Source organism: Ctenopharyngodon idella, chromosome 13 (genome assembly GCF_019924925.1).
Source record: "Ctenopharyngodon idella isolate HZGC_01 chromosome 13, HZGC01, whole genome shotgun sequence".
Lineage (NCBI taxonomy): Eukaryota > Metazoa > Chordata > Actinopteri > Cypriniformes > Xenocyprididae > Ctenopharyngodon > Ctenopharyngodon idella.
This window is the reverse complement of record NC_067232.1, coordinates 30,625,503-30,647,723: the sequence shown is the minus strand read 5'-3', so window position 1 is coordinate 30,647,723 and position 22,221 is coordinate 30,625,503. Positions and strand designations below refer to the sequence as shown.

At 40.6% G+C, this 22,221-nt stretch overlaps 1 protein-coding gene across 14 annotated transcripts in view; it reads right to left on the bottom strand.

The window, feature by feature from the left end:
• The window catches only part of nrxn1b (neurexin 1b), a 97,663-nt gene extending 75,760 nt beyond the window's left edge, over positions 1-21,903 (bottom strand). For 12 of the 14 annotated variants that reach the window (XM_051917744.1, XM_051917747.1, XM_051917751.1 and 9 more), the window contains exons 1-3: positions 21,427-21,903; positions 12,609-14,072; positions 6,094-6,123 (exon numbers count right to left, since the gene is read on the bottom strand). In XM_051917744.1, coding sequence (XP_051773704.1) covers positions 6,094-6,123; positions 12,609-13,305 — 727 coding nt within the window. In that variant the 5' untranslated portion in view covers positions 13,306-14,072; positions 21,427-21,903. The remainder of the gene's footprint in view (positions 1-6,093; positions 6,124-12,608; positions 14,073-21,426) is intronic. The other 2 variants (XM_051917745.1, XM_051917746.1) reach the window with 2 other exon arrangements.
• Positions 21,904-22,221: the final 318 nt, after the last annotated feature.

The following is a 22,221-nucleotide window of genomic DNA, read 5'->3' as shown; positions in this document are numbered from 1 at the left end:
GACAGAGGAAGGGAAAGGTTGGAAACTTAGCAGGAGGGCTCTTGCGGCATCCGATGGGAGAATCGGCTGGGTTTTTTTTTAAATGAGGTTATCGACTGATAAGGGTTTGGTGGGCTTTTTTGATATGGAAACGGTTGGTCCTGATGTAGCTTTGGAAAGCATCTGAAGACCATCTTCCTAGAGCTTGAATCTGCTGCTGGGAGAGGCCTTTTTGGGCTGCTGATGTTGCTGCCCCGATGCGGAATGAATGACTGGAAAAATTTTGCGCTGAGATGCCGGATTGCTGGAGAACTGATTTGAGGTGTTTTTGAAACCAGAAACGTGTAGCAGGTTTATTGGAAGCATCGATGAGAAGAGGTTCAAGAGGAGATTTAGCCTGGGCATTTCTGAACTTGAGATATGCTAAAACGGTTTGGTATGGTTGGATTGGAAACGAGAGGTTGAAAATGTAATGGATGTGTAATGGATATAATGGCCTTTTTTAGCTTGGTCCGTCTTGCTTTGCTTAATCAGGTAGGAGATTGTTTCGCTGTCGATTACTGAAAGGTAACTTTGAGGTGATTTCGATTTCGGAGCATCTGAGAAAGCCAAAAAACGCGAGAATGAACATGGCGTCGAGGGTGCGGGCGGTATTAAGGGGCTGATAACTTGTGCGAAGGGTATGAATACATTTGGTGAGGATGTCCAGATTTATAGGTTGTCTGGAGTCAGGGCGGGAGGGCTGGAATCGTTGGATCCCTTTGATTAGGAGAGAGGTTTGCGAGTTGTTTATTTCTGCAGAGGGGGCGGCATAAATCAGTTTGTGGAAAAATTGGACGCCGCTCAGATAGCCTTTGATGGACCCGACTTGGAGGCCCTTAACGCTGTTGAGATTGGAGATGAATGACATTACTGAAAGGAGAGAAAAATCGGGGAATTGCAAGTTATATGCGAAATGGAAAGCTTTGAAACATCTCCATGCCATCACGTAGGATTGGATGGTTCTGGGGGAAACAGCCTGCAGGATGGCGTCGGGCAATGCATCGAAAAGGGGTTTTAATGGGTGGTTTACGGAAATATCAGTTCTGAATAAGGAGGTATGGGAGTTGGGAATTGGTCTGCTTCTGGAGCCAGCATCCTGAATTTCTGAAAAAGAAAACGAGACAGGGAGTCAGCAATCTGGTTGAGAGACCCGGTAACGTATTTAGCAGTTATGATAAATTGGTCACATGCTGAAATCCAGGTGAGACGTCTCAGCATGGGCATCAGAGCGGGTGAATGGGAACGGCCTTTATTAATGTACTGGACTGTTGACTCGTTGTCGCAGTGCACCAATATGCTGCTAGCAGACCATTCTTTCCCCCACAGGAAAGCTGCAACTACGAGAGGGTAAAGCTCAAACAGAGCTGAAGACTGTGAAAAGTCTTGTAGCTGCGGTGGCCACGGTGATGTGAACCAGCGACCTTGATAAAATCCCCCGAAACCAATTGATGGGGCTGCTAATCTGTGGGCACATCATAGTAGATTGGGCCACTGACCTGCATATGGCACACGAAATGTTTCTGAATAATCATTCAGTTTGTGCCGCCTATGGGGGAAAGCTGAACAGATTATTTCAGTAAAACAAGAAAAAGCAATAGAAAATTCAGAAAAAGAAAGCAAGCGAGATGAATGTGGATTTGGGTTTTTTAGGGTGACTGAGAAATCGCCACAGTCTATTTGACGGTTGGAATCTGGAGCAGGTATTAGAGAGAGAAGAGATGATAAATCTACGTCCGCACCTGCCAGGATCTGCGCTCGGATGTTTTGAGCCACTAGGGGGGCGCATTCGGTGGGACGGGCATCGCTGCTGCTGTGAAGAGAGAGTATGGTGATTTGGTTTGCAGGAGTGGATTGCAAGAAGCAGGGGCTGGGGCTGCGTTTGTCAGCAGTGGTGGCCTCATGCTTAAATCAGCCTCTGGGGCTTGAAAAGGAAGATTTAATGGAGCATGAAGGTGGGCTGTAAAATCTTGAACTGAAGGCGTAGGCGCCCTCGCGTTAACTTGCGCTGCCTGCCACTGAGAAGGGGCAGGGTTAGAAACGTTCGGAGGGAACTGATGAAAGGTTTGAGCCTGAGTTGCCAGCATACTCGCGCTAGTGTCTGCGAAGGGAGCTGGAGGCCACTGAAAAGAGGGGGGATGGCGAGAAAAGCCTGAGAGGCTGAGGGGAGGCCTGTTGGCCCGGCCGCATACGGTGTTGCGGCGAGAGAAGCCGAGTAGAAATGCTGGGCTTCAGCGAGAGGCGGACTAGGTCTTACGGCGGAGGCATCTGGGAATGGCCCAGGTTCGCCGAAGGCCTGTTGCTGCGGCCCGACGACTGAGTCGAGCCAGATCTAGTGCGGGAGGAAGGAGGAGTTGAGCGAGGCGAACGTTGGACTTTGCGGGCTTTGCTCTGCCTGTTGGCCGTCTTGGGAGCTGGAGTGGACTTTGGAGAGAGGTAGGCTGACTGTAAATTCACATATAGATCGTACAGTTCCGCTTTGTTCAGTTTCCGCAAGAACTGTACATCCGAATTTGCCAGCAATTGCCTCAATCCTACTACTGTCCACTTCCCAATAGGTGGAATCGTTGGGACGGCTGAACGATAGGAGGACGCCGGGAAGGTATATTGGGTTCACGCCGGTGGAGGCGAGGGCTGAGCTCGGCGTCTAGGCGAGCGTGTAGCTGCACGGGCAGGCGGTCGGCCGTGCCTGTAAGCCTGGGGCTCGGGTGCGGTGTCGGGCGGAGGAGGAGTTGTCGAGGGGCCGGCAGGTGGAGGCGCAGGATCCTCGGGGAAGTTGGCTTCGTCGTTGGACGTAGAGACGTTAATTTGAGACTTGATAGCAGAATGGCGAACCGAAATGCTGATAAACTGTCATTCAAACAGAGGTAAGTCTGCCGTATATATACCCCCGTTGGTTGATTAGCTGAATGCTTTCCACCTGTGATAATTAGTCTAATTATCTGCACCTGCTCCTCCCGAATTTTGTTAATAAAACATCATTAAGTAATGCAGTTTGTCCTGTCCATTTAATCCCTTAAGACAAAATTGGCTATGTTTAGGCTAAATTAATTTTGCGTTATAAAACAATTCTGAGACGCAAGCACATTAAACCACTTATCGTGCACAGTCGCATGCGCGAGTACTCTTCACAAACACAGCGTCAGCAAAATTGAAAACAGCCTTCTGTAAGTGAGTTTCATATTTTAAATATATAAGTCTGCTGCATTCCAAACGACATAAATGATGCTTTCGTAGAGCATTTGTAAGGAAAATACAGACGGGCGAAACCACGCACAGCAACATCAAACAAAGCTCGCGTCTCTCACAGCGCATCCTGTGCAGTACTTGAAGCCCGTGAATGTCGTTGTAATTAGCTTCAATCTTTCCGAACTTTATGAAAGATTATTTTACAGAAGGTTTGAGTGGTGTATGTGCGTGAGGAATTTGCAGCAAGCAGAATCCTGGAATTTCTCAAGCACACTCAGCGTCATCGCGCATCTGAATAAAAAAATAAGTTCAGAATCAATTCTGAAATTCCCAGAATTGATCCAGAATCGTTGGGGAGAGAATCTATTTTTTCTCCCACCCCTACTGATTATCTCTTCATCACAGCACCTGTTAGTGGGTGGATATATTAGGCAGCAAGTGAACATTTTGTCCTCAAAGTTGATGTGTTAGAAGCAGGAAAAATGGGAAAGTGTAAGGATTTGAGCGAGTTTGACAAGGGCCAAATTGTGATGGCTAGACGACTGGGTCAGAGCATCTCCAAAACTGCAGCTCTTGTGGGGTGTTCCCGGTCTGCAGTGGTCAGTATCTATCAAAAGTGCTCCAAGGAAGGAACAGTGTTGAACTGGTGACAGGGTCATGGGCGGTCAAGGCTCATTGATCCACGTGGGGAGCGAAGGCTGGCCCGTGTGGTCCGATCCAACAGACGAGCTACTGTAGCTCAAGAAGTTAATGCTGGTCATTAGACCAGGCCACCTTCTTCCATTGCTCCATGGTCCAGTTCTGATGCTCACGTGTCCACTGTTGGCTTTTTCTGTGGTGGACAGGGGTCAGCATGGGCACCCTGACTGGTCTGCGGCTATGCAGCTCCATACGCAACAAACTGTGATGCACTGTGTATTCTGACACCTTTCTATCAGAACCAGCATTAACTTCTTGAGCAATTTGAGCTACAGTAGCTCGTCTGTTGGATCGGACCACACGGGCCAGCCTTCGCTCCACACGTGCATCAATGAGCCTCGGCCGCCCATGACCCTGTTGCCGGTTCACCACTGTACCTTCCTTGGAGCACTTTTGATAGATACTGACCACTGCAGACCGGGAACACCCCACAAGAGCTACAGTTTTGGAGATGCTCTGACCCAGTCGTCTAGCCACCACAATTTGGCCCTTGTCAAACTCACTCAAATCCTTACGCTTGCCCATTTTTCCTGCTTCTAATACAACTTTGAGGACAAAATGTTCACTTGCTGCCTAATATATCCCACCCACTAACAGATGCCGTGATGAAGAGATAATCAGTGTTATTCACTTCACCTGTCACTGATCATAATGTTTTGCCTGATCAGTGTACATATATATATATATATATGGGAGTAACAACCGCATTCTAGCTGAACTTACATCTGTAAATTTTCAGGTCTCACAACTGCATTGTCGAAAAATCCGCTGCTGTATGGACTGGACAACTAGTTGTCAGTCTCGTCATACAGTGAGAGAGAGGCGCTCTGCTCTGCTCAAACACGTGTCTACCGTGACTAGGTTTTTGTGTGCGGTTTCGCTTTTGGTAACTTACAGCGATGGAGATATGAGCTGCGTGTCATCTGAAGGTTTTCTGTTCTTCACCGGAGCGGTTCCCGTCAGTTTTGTGCAACTCAAATATTTCGCTGCGAGTTCATGAAGATTTGACAGATGAGCTCATAGCTCGATTGGACTCTTGTCGTGTCAAAAGTGATAAGACTTTTTGGTTTTACGGACGTCACTACTGTTAAGAGAATACCTGTTTGAATCATCCCGTTGCACGTTCATTCAGACAGTATTCAAGACACTACTGTAAGTTGCTGTGTGAACAGGACATTTCGAGACTCAAACCTGTAAGTAAATGCGGTTAACAATCCAAAAAACTGACAGTGTGAACATGGCTTAATTGGTGGAATTTTCAGTATAGCATTGTGGGTAATGTAGTTTTTCACCACAAATTCCGCTGTTAAACACGATTATTTTAAAACTAAGTTGAAATCGAGCATAGCGTTAGTTCAGTCAGGCCACATAAGCATAGTGCTGCGACCAGCTGATGCGGTCAGCTGTCAAATCGCTCCAATCACTACCATTCTCCTATTAGACACAGGACATAAATACGTGGCATTACTGCTCGGTAAGTATGCTCAAACTGCTCGCAACCCTCCCTCCCTCCCCATTATAAGCATGAGCATATTACTGTGCACCTTCTGGTTGTCGTCTTCTTTTGTTTCAGATCACTAAGGCTTTCAAGTCCCGGCTGGCATGGACCTCACTGCTGAGAGACACTCATCCTCATAACAAGCTACAGTATAGACGTCCCACTGCCATATCTACACGATTACCATGTTCGCTTTTAAAGACAATACTAAGTGTCTTAATTGTCTATGTATTTTCAAGCTGATGGTTCCGGGGGGTTAATGTTAAAGCTCTTGTATGTTCAATTAATTTTGGAGCAAGAACCCCCATAAGGAACCATACCGCCAAAGATAAATTGTGTTCAATAAACTCAAGTAACTTGCCAAAGTGGTCCTGTCTGAAATAATGTGGGCTGATAACTTCAACAGAAGCAAACATCCTCGTAGCTCACAGTAGGTCTGTCTTTAAAGGTTTATAAGTCATCATTAAAAATCAGTTTCCCTATAGAGAAAATTAATGGAGTTTTTACTTCCAGAACTCGAGTGCACAGCTATTTCTGAGGAATATTCCAACCTCAGAAGATATTTGCCCATTATGGAAAAGAAACATGCCTGTTCAGAGGAGAAATTCACATTGCAAGTTGTAGTTCACATTACAAATCCCACATTACAAGGATAGGACTAAGGTGTAGAAAAGAAGCAGAGGCCATACCTTGATCGCCCATCATCAGGTGTGCCAGACCTTGAAGGAAAACAAGAGTACAGTCAGCAAAGAACATGAGCAGGAGTACACTGGGACTGCGTCATCAACAGTGCTTGAGGATGTGACTGAGACTAAAGGAGAGGCAATGAATGAACACAAGAGACACAATTTGAGTTTTATACAAAGCAATAAGCCACTCGAGGATGATCATTATAGTGTAATGTGATGCAGGAATCCCTTATCCATGATATGACCTCGAGCGGTTGAATGCTTTTTAAAAATGTGGGCAAGAACAATATGCGAAAAGACACAATGCTCAATGGGAGAGGCACTTCTAACAAGTCATATGTTTCATTTATCTAACTATGGTCTGTTTTGAACTTTTGACAGCTTTGAACTCTTATCCCATCGAGTCAGCACCAAATCTAGATGAACGCTCATAATACCTTTATCTTATAAGAGAGAAACAATACTGTATTTCCGTTTACAGTATCTTTCAGCTCTTCAAACTTTTGTTTGAATCTGCGAGATCAATTTTGCTTGAAAAAATGTAAATTGCTGTGAAAATATGTATCTAATGGTTACGCCATGGTATCCTGTAATGAAGCACAACTTATTTTACAAGGGATATATTACATTTAGATGTTACAAGAGCACATATACTGTGATTTCATGCAGACAGATGTTTTACATTTTCAAGTTCTGCCTGTAAACAAGAGAAAAAGTACTATTTTCAAATGTTATGCATGAAAATCACTTACGCTGTAAACAGATGCCCTGATATACTATACAAACCAGGGTACCTACTGTTGACTAAAACTATTAAACCATTTTTGTTAACTGAAATAAAGCTGAAATTAAATAAAATATAAGTTAAAGCACTAAAATTATAAAAATAAATTAAACCTAAATAGTAATATTAATTAATAGTTAATAGTTTTATATTAATAGTTTTAAATATTAATAGTTGGTTCGGTAATAAAATTGCCAATCTGAACGCTAATTTATTTATTTTAATTTATTTTTTCTTCTTTGGTCCGGACCAAACGAACCAAACGAACCGAACTACAAGTGTGAACGCACCTTAGAGGCTCTATGTCAACCTTTCTCTCTCGTTGTGACGCTAACCTCTGCCATTCCCACACCAGACACGCGTCAAAGAAGCCAGAGCAACTTCTCTATTTACTGATATGATGAGACATGCTCGGGCGAGTGATGTATGTACACAATTTACTTATACACTTATAATAGGCTTACCATAGTGAATCAGAATTAGACAAAAATATACTTTGGAAGAAGGATTAATGGTGTATTAAATTTTGTTAATTTTGAACAAAAAAATTACATAGTTTAGCTTTCAAAACCTAATAGCCTCTGAATAATACTAAAATAACACTGATACAGATGTACACAAAGTAATGTTTTGTACTAATGCTTATATATTTTGTATAAGACTGATGATTGTGGTATAATGCCCGATTTTATGTTTAGTCAAAGATCTGGCCACATGAGTTTTCTGATTCTTCTTCATTCTGAACCCAAAGTGTCTCGTTGGCAAAGAAAAATATATGCTTAAGTTCATAGTGTGTGTGTGTGTGTGTGTGTGTGTGTGTGTGTGTGTGTGTGTGGTTCATCAGCAACTCTCTCTGTTTGACTCTCTTTTTGATAAATTGTTTACTCTCCACAGAAGACGGCGAGTCTCTTCTCAGCAGGGTTTCTGTTAATCAATGACTGTAAGGATCAGGCCAAACATTTCTGCATGAACCGCATGACAGTTCAGGGACTTGCTTATTTAAAAACTTCTATATTGGAATTCATAGCAACACATATCCATCCATCCATCCCCTATCCCTATCCCTATCCCATCCCATCCTATCCCATCCTATCCTATCCTATCCTATCCTATGCTCTGTAGGATCCTCCGTGGGAATGCTGGTGTCTATTCTTTCAAATGTTGCGGAAGAACTACATTGTTTGGCGGAAGAATTATTATTTGTTATCAATAAATCATCCAGTTGTTGTGGAAATTAAAAGTGCACTCTGATGCAGAAATAGCTGTGCCAGTACATCTGCCCTGAGCTACATTTATTTAAATGAATATAGCTTCAAATAACATATACGCAGCATAGAGTAAAAGATCAAATTAATCTGAAAGAGAGATGTTGAGTAAAAGTTGTCCATAATGTGAGGTTTGATATCTAGAATTACACCACAGAGCAGTGCATCAAAGTAATTATTTTAGCAGAGAGATTTGTGTGTGAGAGATGGAGACAGAGGCCCAAATCCTGTAATCCTTTTGTCTGATCAAAGTAATGAAAAAAGCTTTTAAATCATTTAATGGAAAGGTCGAATTTCAAATAATAAGCAGCATTCTGCATTTTTTCAATATACTTTATATATATATATATACTAGATACAGCAGTGAGATAAACAGACAGGCAGTTCAATTCATCAGCTCTCTGATTTATGGTGAAAGATGTCGCTACTGATCTAACTTTTATAATGTAAGTAATATATAATATATAGTATATAATATATAACATTTTATACAATATAATGTAAGTAAAATAACACCTCAGATTTTCACGCACAGAATCCCAGTATTATTTTATTTGAGCTTGAACCAAATACTCTGAAGGAAAGATAGACCTGCTGTTATATAATGGAACGTGATAAAGAAAAATATTACTGGATAGTTGTATATTTAAAAAAGATATAGATCCATAGTTGTACATGAATAATGCAGAACAAATGATGAGTAAATCATTTACTCCTCAGTCACCAATAGTTAACTAATGTTTAAGAGTAATTAACTAGTTTGTAGATAATGGCAAAATGATGACTGGAGCACTTCACTATTAGACAACCAGTAATTACTGAATCTTTAATACTCACTGATCAATTACAATAACAGCTAAGTCGTTACGCATCACAAAATGAACACATCAAAATAATGCAGTGTTGGTAGTGTACTACAAGCCAACTGGCAATGGGACAGCGATGACAAACGAGACATATGGTCATTTAAGTTACAGTACTTGGATTTGATGCATCTAATGGCCCAAATAACTCACAACCCAACTAAACTGCTTATAAGCTGTATAATGATTGAAATCACCATTAAATCATAAAAAAATAAAATAAAAAAAAAGATAAATAATGGCATCTTCGGCCTTTCGTAATAAAAAGTAGGGGCTGAGTATTTGCTCTGGCATTGATTACTGCTTTTTACTAAATTATGCAATGATGCAAAACGTTGACATTGCATCTTTCTGAAGATGTCATTTGTGTGTTTCTGGATACGGTCGTTACCTGAAATCAGCTTTCTTCCTCATTCTGATGCTCAGTTTGAACTTCAGCAGATCGTCTTCACCATGTCTACATGCCTAAATGCACTGAGTTGCTGCCCTGTGATTGGCTGATTAGATATTTATGTTAATGAGCAGTTGAACAGGTGTACCCTATAAAGTGGCCTGTGAGTGTATGTATTAATCTTTTGTTTGGTAGGGAGCGCTGTCTTTGCCCCCAGAGAATTGGCATTTTTCATTCAATTTCTTCTTTTAATTTTACACTGCTCGACTGATTGTTGGTAACTGGATACTGAAATGTAATGAATGTTTTCATCTGATATTTCATGATGAATACCTTTGTGTAATGAAATATTTTTTATGTGCAAAGTCATCTCAAATGGCAGAGAAATGACTAACAGCAGGCAGATGTAAATGTAATCATATGACTGCATTCCCAGAAAAATACAGAAGAGGATCAAAATTGCTTGTATTACCATATACTACTCATCTCAAAAAACAAAGCCTGAGCATGTTTTTGAAAGTATTGTTATATGTATACTAAACCAGTTAGACATCACAGTGTTACACAACATGATTAATAATGATGGAAAATAGAAATTGTAACGTTTACAGTGTTGTGCTGTTCTCGGTCTGAACAGAAATTAAAATCACATTCTGGAATTGATACTTCAAACTGTTTTATGATGTTCATTAAAGGTAAAACTTACAATAAGGCTGCGTTCATTAACACTATGTACATTAACAAGAACTAGCAAAGAACAGAACGTCTTTACAGCATTTATTAACACTTTATTTCAATGGTCCACTTTAGACATTCTACTGACTATAAGAAACTACATGTCAAATTCTACTAACCCGAACCAAACAGTCTACTAATACTCTAATGAGAGTTAGTTGACATGGAGTTTCAAAGTTACTAACAGTTTAGTAGAATATCTAAAGTGGACCATCAGAATAAATTGTAACCATTAACTTTATCTAATGCATTAGTAAACATGTACAGGTGATGATCAACACACCTTTATAACATTTATTAAGTAAAATACAAATATATTAGTCAGGAGTTTGTGCACTTCTATAATGTTGAGAGAGAAATATGTAAACAGGTTTTGCTTATCCATATTCATATTGTTTTGAGGTGAGATCAGTGGGAAACAGCAATACAATCTAAGGGATGAATCTTTGATGTACAAATGCTAGTACATTTTCTGTTGTTTAATAGTAATAATAAAACATTTATTATTTCTTTTTTTAAACATTACTGTAAAGTGGAATCTATGTTTGCAGGCTCTTTACAAAATAAAAGTATTATGATATGGCTGGACCTTTTTATAATGTGAAGTCTTATGTAAAGTGCATAAAGTCATGAAAACTTTTAATGTTAAAAACTGGATATGTATAAATGACCAAAAACAAAGATTAATTAATAGATAAATTAATTTTAGTAAAGATGTATTGCTCATTGTTAGTTCATGTTAACTAATGCATGATCTAATGTCAATCAAGTTTAACCACAAAACACTAATTACTACAAACATTTTTAGTCAAATATCAGTGATAAGTGTATTAGTCTACTAAGGAGTCTTGAAACAAACACAGCTTACAGGTGTTAATATTCATAATGTGGATAGTTTTGGATGATAAGTCTAAATGTCTACAGTAAAACACCTTCCAGCGTACAAAGAGCGCATCTCTCCTGCCTTTGAACCCAATAAATGAAGATCTGTTCAGTGTTTAATATCTGAACACATCTGCTCAGTGGAACAAGTCAATGAACTCAAAACAAGAGAAAGCGTCTGTAAGAGATTCCAGCTTCAGACATGACCCAACCTCATTATAACTCCTGCTGACTGATCCAATCTATAGCTAATCTATACTCTCAAAAATGACCAGACGAACAGCATTTAATACTGTACTACATATTTCACTCATCATTGAGCTTTTATAGGGAAACAAAATACAGCGTTGTAATTATGATATGCCACATCCAATTACATCACTCACATAACTGCTAATTTATGTTCTGTAATCAAAGCTGACAATGAATGTAAAACTTGAACTCATCTGTCTTCCTATTTTACTGTACGAAAGCAAACCATTGTGCATTGCAAATATCAAAGATCTCTGTGATTTATGTAGGAAAATAATAAATTGGCGATCAAAAGTTTGGACTAATTAAGATTTGTTTAATGTTTTTGAAAGTAGATCAAAAATACAGTAAAAACAGTGAAATATTATTACAGTTTAAAAGTTTTCTATGTGAATATATAGTAAAATGTAATTAATTCCATGTGATCAAAGCTGGATTTTGTAACATTATAAATGTCTTTACCGTCACTTGAATCAATTTAATGCATCCTTGTTGAATAAAAATATTAATTTCTACAATCTCACTTACCACAAACTTTTAAATGGTAGCGAATCACGGTTTCCACACTTCAGCAAATCAGCATATTAGAATGATTTCTGAAGGATCATGTGACACTAAAGACTGGAGTAATGATGCTGAAAATTCAGCTTTGATCACAGGAATAAATTACAATTTATTTATTATTAACCTTTATTTAACCAGGAAATAAAACTGTTGAGATTTAAAATCTCTTTTACAAGAGGGTCCTGGCCAAGACAGGCAGCACATTTAGTTAAACATAAAACAAGATTTCTTCATTTACATATGCAGAAATCTACACAAATCATTCAAAACAATTACAATCAAATAAATCTGAGACCAGATCCTTTAAAATCCCCTTAAAATAATTTAGTGATACCAACTCTTTTAAGCATAATTTATCTTGTAACTGATTCCAATCCAATGGAGCAGCATAACTAAATGCCTATTTAAGCATATTTGTACGAATTTTCGGGATGTTTAAAAGATAATAATCAATCTTGTGAGTGAAGACCATAATTCTTTACAGTTTACTATATATTCACATAGAAAACAGCTATTTACAATGTAATAATATTTCACTGCTTTTACTGTATTTTTGATCAAATAAATGCAGCCTTGATGAGCAGAAGACACTTCTTTAAAAACATAAATATTCTTAACTATTCCAGACTTTTGACTGCCAGTGTAGATGTGACTGCAAATGATTGAAAGGATGTATGAGATCTCAAAAAATGCAAAAATTAGACTTGGTTTATCTTGGTTTACAACTGACTCACACCGTTATCAATCACATGTAATGTTGCTGAATGGAGATTTCTCACCTTCACTGCAGTCTTTTCCCTGATAGCCGGTTTCGGAGCAGTCACATGTAGGCTCGTCGTCGACAACACTGCATACGCCTCCGTTTAAGCACATGTGGTCTGAGCCGCAGAGGTCAGCGTTGACCCCGGCGCTGTTAATGACGACAGGCTCAGAACGGTTCACTTTCAAGTCTGTTATCCAGCCCATAAAGGGAGCATGATCTTTCACAGTGTCCGACGTCAGCTGTAAAGACTCCGCTGGAATCCCGCCCAAAAACAAGTGACTGAAGACAGTCATATCCCGGCGTTTGGATTTAACTTCCACCCACTTTATTTCCCTGTCAACGATGAGGGTGGTGTTTTTGAAGTTCCTCCTAATCGTGACTGAATGCCACTGGTTGTCGCTGATGAAAACATCTGAAAGCACGTCAGCAGGCTCGGCACAGAAAATGGAGAAGCTCAGTCTGAGTTTCCCCTTGTGTATGTGCAGCTCGAGGAAATCGCAGAAGCCTTCGTCATCAAAGTACACCAGAAGTCCCTTCAAATTCTTGGTTTTCACGCTGAAGCTCATTTCGCTCTCACAGCAAGCGTTCCACGTGGGAAACGAGGCCCACTGTCCCTCAGAACCAGTAAAACTGAGCCCGGCTCCAGCGTTCACAGCACACACGACCAGCCCGATCCAGAGCAGATGAGCGCCGTGCCGCATGTGAAGAATCATGATGCAGACGTTGCTGAGTTTATAGTAATCAAAAGGTGTGTTCACACTTGTAGTTCGGTTCTCTTGGCTCTTTTGGTCTGGACCAAAAAAGAAAATGGTCCGGTTCACTTAGCGTTCACACTGTCATTTTTAACACCAAACCTAAAGATAAAAAAACAGCTTTTATGACATATATTTTGCGACAGAACTTACCGAACATTCAAAACAATGTTATGTGTTGTGTTAAATGCACTTGTTGTATGTGCGTACATATGTGTGAACTCAAGAAGAGCTTTTAAAATGTGTAAAGGAGTCAAAACAGCGGCAGATTCCTGCGAGGAGTCACGGTTCTGACACCTGTACTGAATCTTAAATGGGCAACATCACGACTATGATGAGAAGAACCAGGTGCGCTTGAGCATTTGGTCTCGGACTTATTCAAATGATCCGCACTAACAGAGCAATCGCACCAGAGTTCTGTTTAATCCAGCCAGACCTGCCAAGTGTGAACACAGCCTTAGAAAGATTGTTTTTGGGACAAATTAAAATACCAAATTATGAAAACCAAAAGACAGCCTCTTACAGGATGTTTCAACATGATATAGTCCTCATGTTATCAAACTTATTTATGTTGAGGATTTTGTTTTATTTCAACTGTCTTCAAGTATCCATGGTGTTTAGTGATATCCATCACTGTGTTCCTTACTGTTTGTCTGAATTTGTGGGATAAATCCTGTTTCAGATGAAGCAGGCAGCAGACGTCATCTCTCAACATACGGCCATTGACACTGGAGGAAAAAACAATACAACAGTTCAGCTGACAACTTTACTGACATCTTAAGCAGTGCTTAATTTCTTAATTATGAGGTCCTGGAACAATGGGAGGCGACGGACCAGCAAGTTAGTGGGGGGTTCTTCTGCAAATGTTTCCATCACAGTTTATGTGCATTTCTTTTTGTCAAATAAACAAAATTATCCACCTCAAGCGAGTGTACGAGTTTGGAGATTTTGGAGATTTTATTCACATCTTGCTGTTTACAGCTTTGTATCCCAAAATGTGCATACATAGTTTTTCAGAAAACAACCAAAGATGTGTATATGTATCCCATTTAAAGGGTTAGTTCAGCCAAAATTGAAAATTCTGTCATTTTTTACTCACCCTCATGTCGTTCTACACCCGTAAGACCTTCATTCATCTTCAGAACACAAATTAAGATATTTTTGATGAAATCCGATGGCTCAGTGAGGCCTGCATTGACAGCAAGATAATTAACATTTTAAGATGCCCAGAAAGCTACTAAAGACATATTTAAAACAGTTCACGTGACTACAGTGGGTCAAGCTTAATGTTATAAAGCGACGAGAATATTTTTTGTGCGCCAAAAAAAACAAAAAAACAACAACTTTATTCAACAATATCTAGTGATGGGTGATTTCAAAACACTGCTTCATGAAGCTTCGAAGCTTTATGAATCTTTTGTTTCGAATCAATGATTCGGATTGCGTATCAAACTGCCAAAGTCACGTGAACTATTAAAATTTCGAAACACTTATGACGTAAGGAAGCCTCGTTTACTGAAATCACGTGATTTTGGTGTTTGAACCACTGATTCTAAACAAAAGATTCATAAAGCTTCGAAGCTTCATGAAGCAGTGTTTTGAGATCGCCCATCACTAGATATTGTTGAATAAAGTCGTTATGTTTTTTAATTTTTTTTTTTTTTTTTTTGGCGCACAAAAAGTATTCTCGTCGCTTTATAACATTAAGCTTGAACCACTGTAGTCACATGAACTGTTTTAAATATGTCTTTAGTACCTTTCTGGGAGTTTGAAAGTGTTAATTATCTTGCTGTCAATGCAGGCCTCACTGAGCCATTGGATTTGATAAAAAAATATCTTAATTTTTGTTCTGAAGATGAACGAAGGTCCAACGGGTGTGGAACAACATGAGGGTGAGTAATTAATGACAGAATTTTCAGTTTTGGGTAAACTAACCCTTTAAAATATTGTTCTACTTACATTATTCCAACAGCCAAATTGTATGGATAAGTTTCAGAAAACTTCAAATTACAGAAGTGCATCAAAGTTTATATATTCTCTATGCTTGCCATGCGAACATCTGCAAAACATGGCACGGACCACTTTGTACCTGCATTTCTTCCACTTCTTCAGTAATTTTTTTATACATTTAACATGGATATAGCAAGTTATTGACAACATTATTGTTATTATGCTGTACTTAATTTTCCTGAACATAAGTACACAGGTCATAACATAAATATCTTTCAGTGGGGTATAAGATGGGGATCCCCTAGGTCAGGTGCCAGATTAGATTTTGGAGGATCCAGCTTATTCTGGCACAAATTAAGCCCTAATCTTAAGCAAGAATTAGTTGCTTACAGCAGTGTTTCCCAGTCATGTTCCCAGAGACGCATTCTGGATGTCTCTCTATCTCAGATGTGTATTCATTATAAAATAAAAATAACCAAATAATAAGCTTTGTTTTTCATGCTTGTATCATCATATTTAAAATCAATTTAAGTCATCCTTAGGCCCCTGGTTGAGAACCACTGCTCTATCTGACTCTGATCTATTTCAGGTCTTGGAGTCTCTACTAAAAAGCTGCTGAATTGAATCGGGGGTTATGAATTAGGAACAGGGTTGGAAAACTCTGATTAGTAGACAAACATGAGTTTTACTATTGTTTTTACTACTGCCTTCACTGAAGCTCAAGTGTTTGCCAGCATTTGCTGTAAATATGGTAACACTTTTAAAGAACATTAACTAACAATGAGCAATGCGCTTGTTACAATATTTACTAATCTTTGTTAACATTAGTTATTAGAAACAAAGCAGCTCATTGTTAGTCCATGTTAGTGCTGTCAGGCACTGTGTAGGCTGTAGTAAACACACAATCACAAAGAATAACAAAAGGAGTCCTTAAAGGCACAATATGTAAGATTTTTATATTAAAATATCCCAAAACCACTAGAACAATGTTATATATTTTGTTGACTTGTGTACTTCATCTCAAATGTTTCCAACAATGTTTAAATCCAGAGAAATAAGCCATTTTAACCAGCATGTCTGACTATCCGTGCATCGCCAATCAATGACATCATACCCGCGTTACCCTCAATTTACGGTTTTATTTTGTAGAAACCATGGAAACACCAAAGACGCTTTAATATATTATGTGTTTTATTAGACAGGTGAGGAACTGTTTGGATTCATTCATCAACTGAAAACGTCTCAGGTTGCGCATGTAACCGCAACGAGACGCTGCGTCAAGCGCTAGGGGAACCGCCTCCGCGGGAACCGGTGTCTGAAACACATATCCAATCTTGGCTAAATAATATTGACCGGCGACAGCCTATGACATCATCACAATGCGACCCGAAAGTATATAAGGGGCGCCTGAATAACATGTCATCCGCTTATCCGTCTGAAGGGACTGTAAGCAGGCAGGCCCCGAGGCATGGCAAAGAGACGCAGCGTCTCGTTCCCTGTTCTCAGGGAACCATGGTTACATGCGCAACCTGAGACATTCCCTTTCAAAAGGGAACTCTCGCTGCGTCAAGCGCTAGGGGAATGATATACCCACGCTGCCATACTGAGGGGAGTGCATGCCGACGTAAGGCAGTGACAACTGTCAGAATCCGGCGTATTCAATGAAGCGCCAGACCCACTCACCCTATGGGTCACATCTGGGCTGTCAGTGACAGCGCTCCCAGCCGTCAAAGCCTCAGCTATAGCTTTTACCATGCGCACGGATTTTAGAAAGTGCACGAAGCACTCGGCGCATGCCCTCTTCTCCACAAACATTTTACTTCATACAGAAGGGGTTCCTTCCGCCCGACGGACCCCCAGCCAGTCACTTCTCAGGGGACACTGTCACCCTGAATGCCGCCAGGGAGGCTGACCCAGTTTCTAGCTGTACTAGTAACCTAGCAGGACTCAGCAAAGCGCTATTGACCCTTGCAATTTAGGGGAGTATATCTGCTCGATCCTAGGATCTACAAAGCACCTATGTTTCAAAGCACTAAGGAGGCCGTGCACTCTAACAAATGGGGACCCTCGTGAGGGGAATGCTCACAGCCTAGGGGCTGATCTAATCGGGAGGCCACAGGGAGGCCTGCTAATACACAGGGAGACCTGTTAGGGCCAACTACATGATAGCAAGACTAGCTAGCTGTCCAAAGGCCTGCAACACTGGGGTTCACCCACAGGGAGGCCTGCTAATACAAAGGGAAGCCTGCTAGGGCCATCCACCTAATAGCAAACTCGCTAGCTGACCAAAGCTTTTTTTTTTTTTTTATAGCTGCCAGTTACCCACATTGTTGGGACTCGCCCTCAGAGAGGCCTGCTAAGGCCTACTATCTGAAAGCAAACCTATGCGCTTCTACCAGAGAACCCATACTGCTGGGGACTAGCCTCCAAGGTGGCCCGCTAAGGCCAGCTACCTGGCAGCCAGTTCAACACGGCTAAATGCAGCAACCACACTGATGGAGCACACCTCCAGGGAGGCCCGTCTAAGGCCAATGACCTGATAGCAAGACGTTTCTCTAAGTACCCAGAGGGGACTCGATTGCAGGGGCCTGCTAAGGCCACAACCAGCGGCAAATCTTGCTGCTAGCGCACTATTGGGGACTCACTCGCAAGAGGCCTGCTAAGGCCTACTTGTCTAACAGCAAGTCTAGCTAGCTGTTAAACACTCCCCAAGAGACTGGGGCTAGCTAACAGGAAGACCTAGCTGTCACAAGACCCAAAGTGCTGGTGACTACTCACAAGAAGGCCTACTAGGGCCAACTATTTGGAGCATGTTTTATTGCTACCACATCCACACTGATGAGGGCTCACCACAGAGAGGCCTGCTAAGGCCTACTATCTGATAAAATACCCCAAAGCTACCAGAAACCCATTTAATGGGGGCTGTACACAGGGAGGCTTGCTAAGTCCAGCTACCTGACAGCACATATGCTGGCTGCTAGGAGCCCAACATGGTGGGGACTCACACTGAAGGGAGGTCTGTTAAGCCTACTGCCCTATAGCAAGTCTAGTGTATAAACAGCGCCTAAGCCTGGGACCTATCACATTGCTCACAAGCAGTGTACTTAGTAAAAGCACCCTTTACCCTCTAAGCGAAGGGAGTACAACTTACACCAGATGCCCTGAAGGAGGCCCATTTGGGCCAACTACTCCAGACGAACACAGGCGCCAGCTCGTGGCAATGTTTGGGCTACAAGGGAGCGTACTAAATGACCAGCCCGAAGTGAAGGTCAAAATACTGCTTGACCTGAGCCACAATGGTGAAGGGCAGACAAAAACCAGAGCTATAAGCGAAGGACTCATTTAAAACCTTGTATTTAACAAGGAAGTATGGTTCGCATGACCCTGAGAATGCTACAGGGTAAAGGCATACCATAGCGACTCCAAACGCGACAAACAGTGTCTGCGGTCAGCCCTAGGGGAATGGGGGCCTGTTTCCTAGAAACGGCCACACAGGATCAACCCAACGCTTGAACGTTAGTTCAGCGGGCTTAGGAGAGTCAAGCTAGGGCCTAACAATAACTAGCTTCTGAAAATGCGGGGCCACAGCAAAAAGCATTTATTCTATTCACAAAATGAAAAGGGCCTTAAACCGCCTATTCTGCCTCTACACCAGCCTGCATTAAAGCCCCAATGCAGGAGGAGGCGGGCCTTGGCCGAACGACTCTCTATTGAGAGGAGGCCAGCACTAGGGATGCAAAAAAAAAAAAGGGGGATCTACACTCACTGAAGAAGGACCAAAGGTAGAAATGCATAGCAGACTGCCTAAATCCCTAGCGCTTGGCCTAGGCCAGCTATCAAGGCAGCCCTGGTGAGGGCCAGCCCAAAGCATAGATCTACCTGGCGCAGCAGCAGCCTCACAGAACAACTCTCCCAGGTGAGAGGAGGCACAATTCACCAACTGAAACCGCTAAGGTAGCAGAAATCTCCATTAAAGCCTTGGCTATCCTAAATAATATAACGAGTGACGCTAACCAGGTAACAATGTCAGGCGGCCCAGAGGGCCGACACTAGACATTTAATCTGAAGTCAAAGCGCTCGTCTCTGTATACAAAACCACCCTCCAAACCTTGTAGGAGAGGAGACAAACTACTCTGCTCTGAGGTGGCTACCAAGGTGGCTAGCAGGGGGCCAGCCTGCAACAGAGCAGCGGCCTCAAATCCACTCCCAAAATTTTTATTTTGTTTTTGGGAGGAAGCCAACTTACTAAAAAGAGAACATAAAGAGCAGTGGTCTCGTCAGAGAGCATACAATCAGTAAGACCAGCAAAACTCATTCTTAAGAAGACACAATGGTACTTCTCTCTCTCTAAAAATATCGTTCTAGCCAACCTACAGGGACTTCAGGGCCCTAGTAACTTTCACAAGTTAGATAAATGCCCACGCACATCCCACACAGGGAACAGCGGTCTAAACTAAATACATTAGTATTTATTAAAAGTAAAAGACCTGAATTGTAATAGTTCCACCTAGGGCCACAGGGTGGCGACCTCCACCATGGAAACGTGGTGTCTTCCACCTTTACAAGCCTGAAAGGGTCTTCTCACTATCAAAGCCAAAGGCAGACCATCAGAATCATAATACTCATTATCGGCCCAGCCACAGGCCTGATGTAAGAAGCACCTGGGGTTAAAGAAGAACACAGGTGCGTATAACAACACATGAAACTATCTAGAATGAAAATGAAACCAAACCAAACCAGAATATACTCGTGACTTATTAAATAATATTAACAGATACAACTTTTGATTTTAATAATGCATTAGGTAAATGTTGAAATTAACGCCAAGATTGATAAATGCTTTATTTTTCATTGTTAGTTCATGTTAACTAATGTTACCAAATGGAACCTCGCTGTAAAGTGTTACCAAAAATATAAATATCAGGTCAAAGCAAGTTGTCACAGAAATGGTCACAGATTTTATTTGTTGTCATTTCATTAAGTAATTCCTGCTGACCAAAAAGATTTGATATCTGTATAACTTTTTACATTTTTTTGTTGTATCATGATTTTTTTTATTCATAAATCCTTACTTTGTACATTTAAATGGCAATTAATGGATATGTTGTGGGAGTTGGTTTTTCATATTTTATACAAAGATATGTTATACTTTATTTTAAGGTGCTCTTGTTACAGTGTAATTATACAATTTAAATTAAATTAACAACAGAAATTAAGCTCTTTATATATGTAGGGTTAGGGTTAGATGCATGTAATTATGCATAATTTACTGTTATTACTATAGTAAGTACATGCAACATATGTAACAAGGACACTGCAAAATTAAGTGTTATCAGGTCTTATTCTCAGATCACTGCCAATAAACACCAGATGTCCAGTGTGACAACATGCCCCGTGTTCAATGACGTGAATCCTGGGCAAAAGCCGAATAGTTTTGTAAATACGTCTTTAATGCATGTGTCTATACAAAAAAATGGAAAATAAATCTTTCTAACCTGATCTTTACTGGAGAAAAAAAATCTCCTTTACATATTTAAGCATCTGTATAAATAATTTTCCTTATCATTGTCCATCAAGATTGGTTCTTAGGTCTCAACGATAACATGCGTAGCCTAAATCAATAACGCGATCTGGATCACGGGTTAAGGGCGTTGGGTTTGTTATGTTTCCGTGTACAACCGAACATACTTCATAAAGCACAAATGCACGAGCTCATCCTTTCATTTCAGATGGTTAATAATACAGAGGCGCACAATATCCAGCTGTGTAATATCTATTAGTCATGAATGAAGATCAAGATGCGATCAGAGGTGATAGAAACGCCCCATCCGCAAAACTCCCACATGAGCTCATTTACTTCAAGATATCAGATTAAAATCCATTCATGCTGTATAATGTTATAAATCTTTTAAAGCACGCATGCCATCAGCAAACAGCATTAGTCGAGCTCATCCGAATCCATCCAAGAAAGAAAGCAAATCCGTGCAAAACCGAAACTATATTCATCATGGCACAAGCGCATCTGTTTCTGTGAATAAATGTCTTCATGTGTATAGAGAATATAGACTAATGCACGCGCAGCATACACGTCAAGATCGCATATTGTTTCAAATGACATGAAAATCGGTTTACCCAGTTCTCCGTGGCTGTGGTCGGCCGATGAAGACGATAGTTTTAGTAAGTTATTGAGGTGAAGCTGTAAATGTGCAGCTGCTGAAGCTGTGACACACACCGGGTCACGTGACGCGGCTCTGGCTCTGCAGCACCTCGGACAGCGCGCGCGTTCACTTGAGTCAACAACTATATAAAGCCTGAATATATAAAGCCTTTGTTTATATAGCGATTTATACAGTACAGATTGTTTCGAAGCAGCTTCGCTGAAAAAAAAAAAAAAAAAAAAAAACAGGAAAATAACTTCGCTCTGGATCAGGAGACTACATGTTGAAATGAAGTGTTTTTGAGTACAGGGAAAGATCCGTTTTCTGTTATGTTCACATTCTGCCGAAGAGCTTGTCTTTGGCTACATGAATGAAGATGAAGTTTATGAACAATACATCTCAATAGCGAAGTGACTGATCTCAGCTTCAGCATCTTTTATAGGGTGCTGTAGGGGGCGGGACCTTTAGATTCTAGAGCGCATTTGATTGGACAGAAAATCTGACGAGAGGCTGAAGTGCAGAATGATGTTATCAAAACTGCTCCTCTGTGTGCTAGAGGATGCATATTTTTATTATTATTTTTTAAATATGCAAATTTTGTCATTGATTTGTTACAGTACAGATAACCTTAAGGCTAACATATTCATACTAACAGTAAAATAAATAAATAAAAAATAAATAAATAAATAACAATAACAACAACAAAAAAAACGTATATTTTGATTTCAAGGGAAAAGAACAATTGGTAACACTTTGATTTAGGGTTATA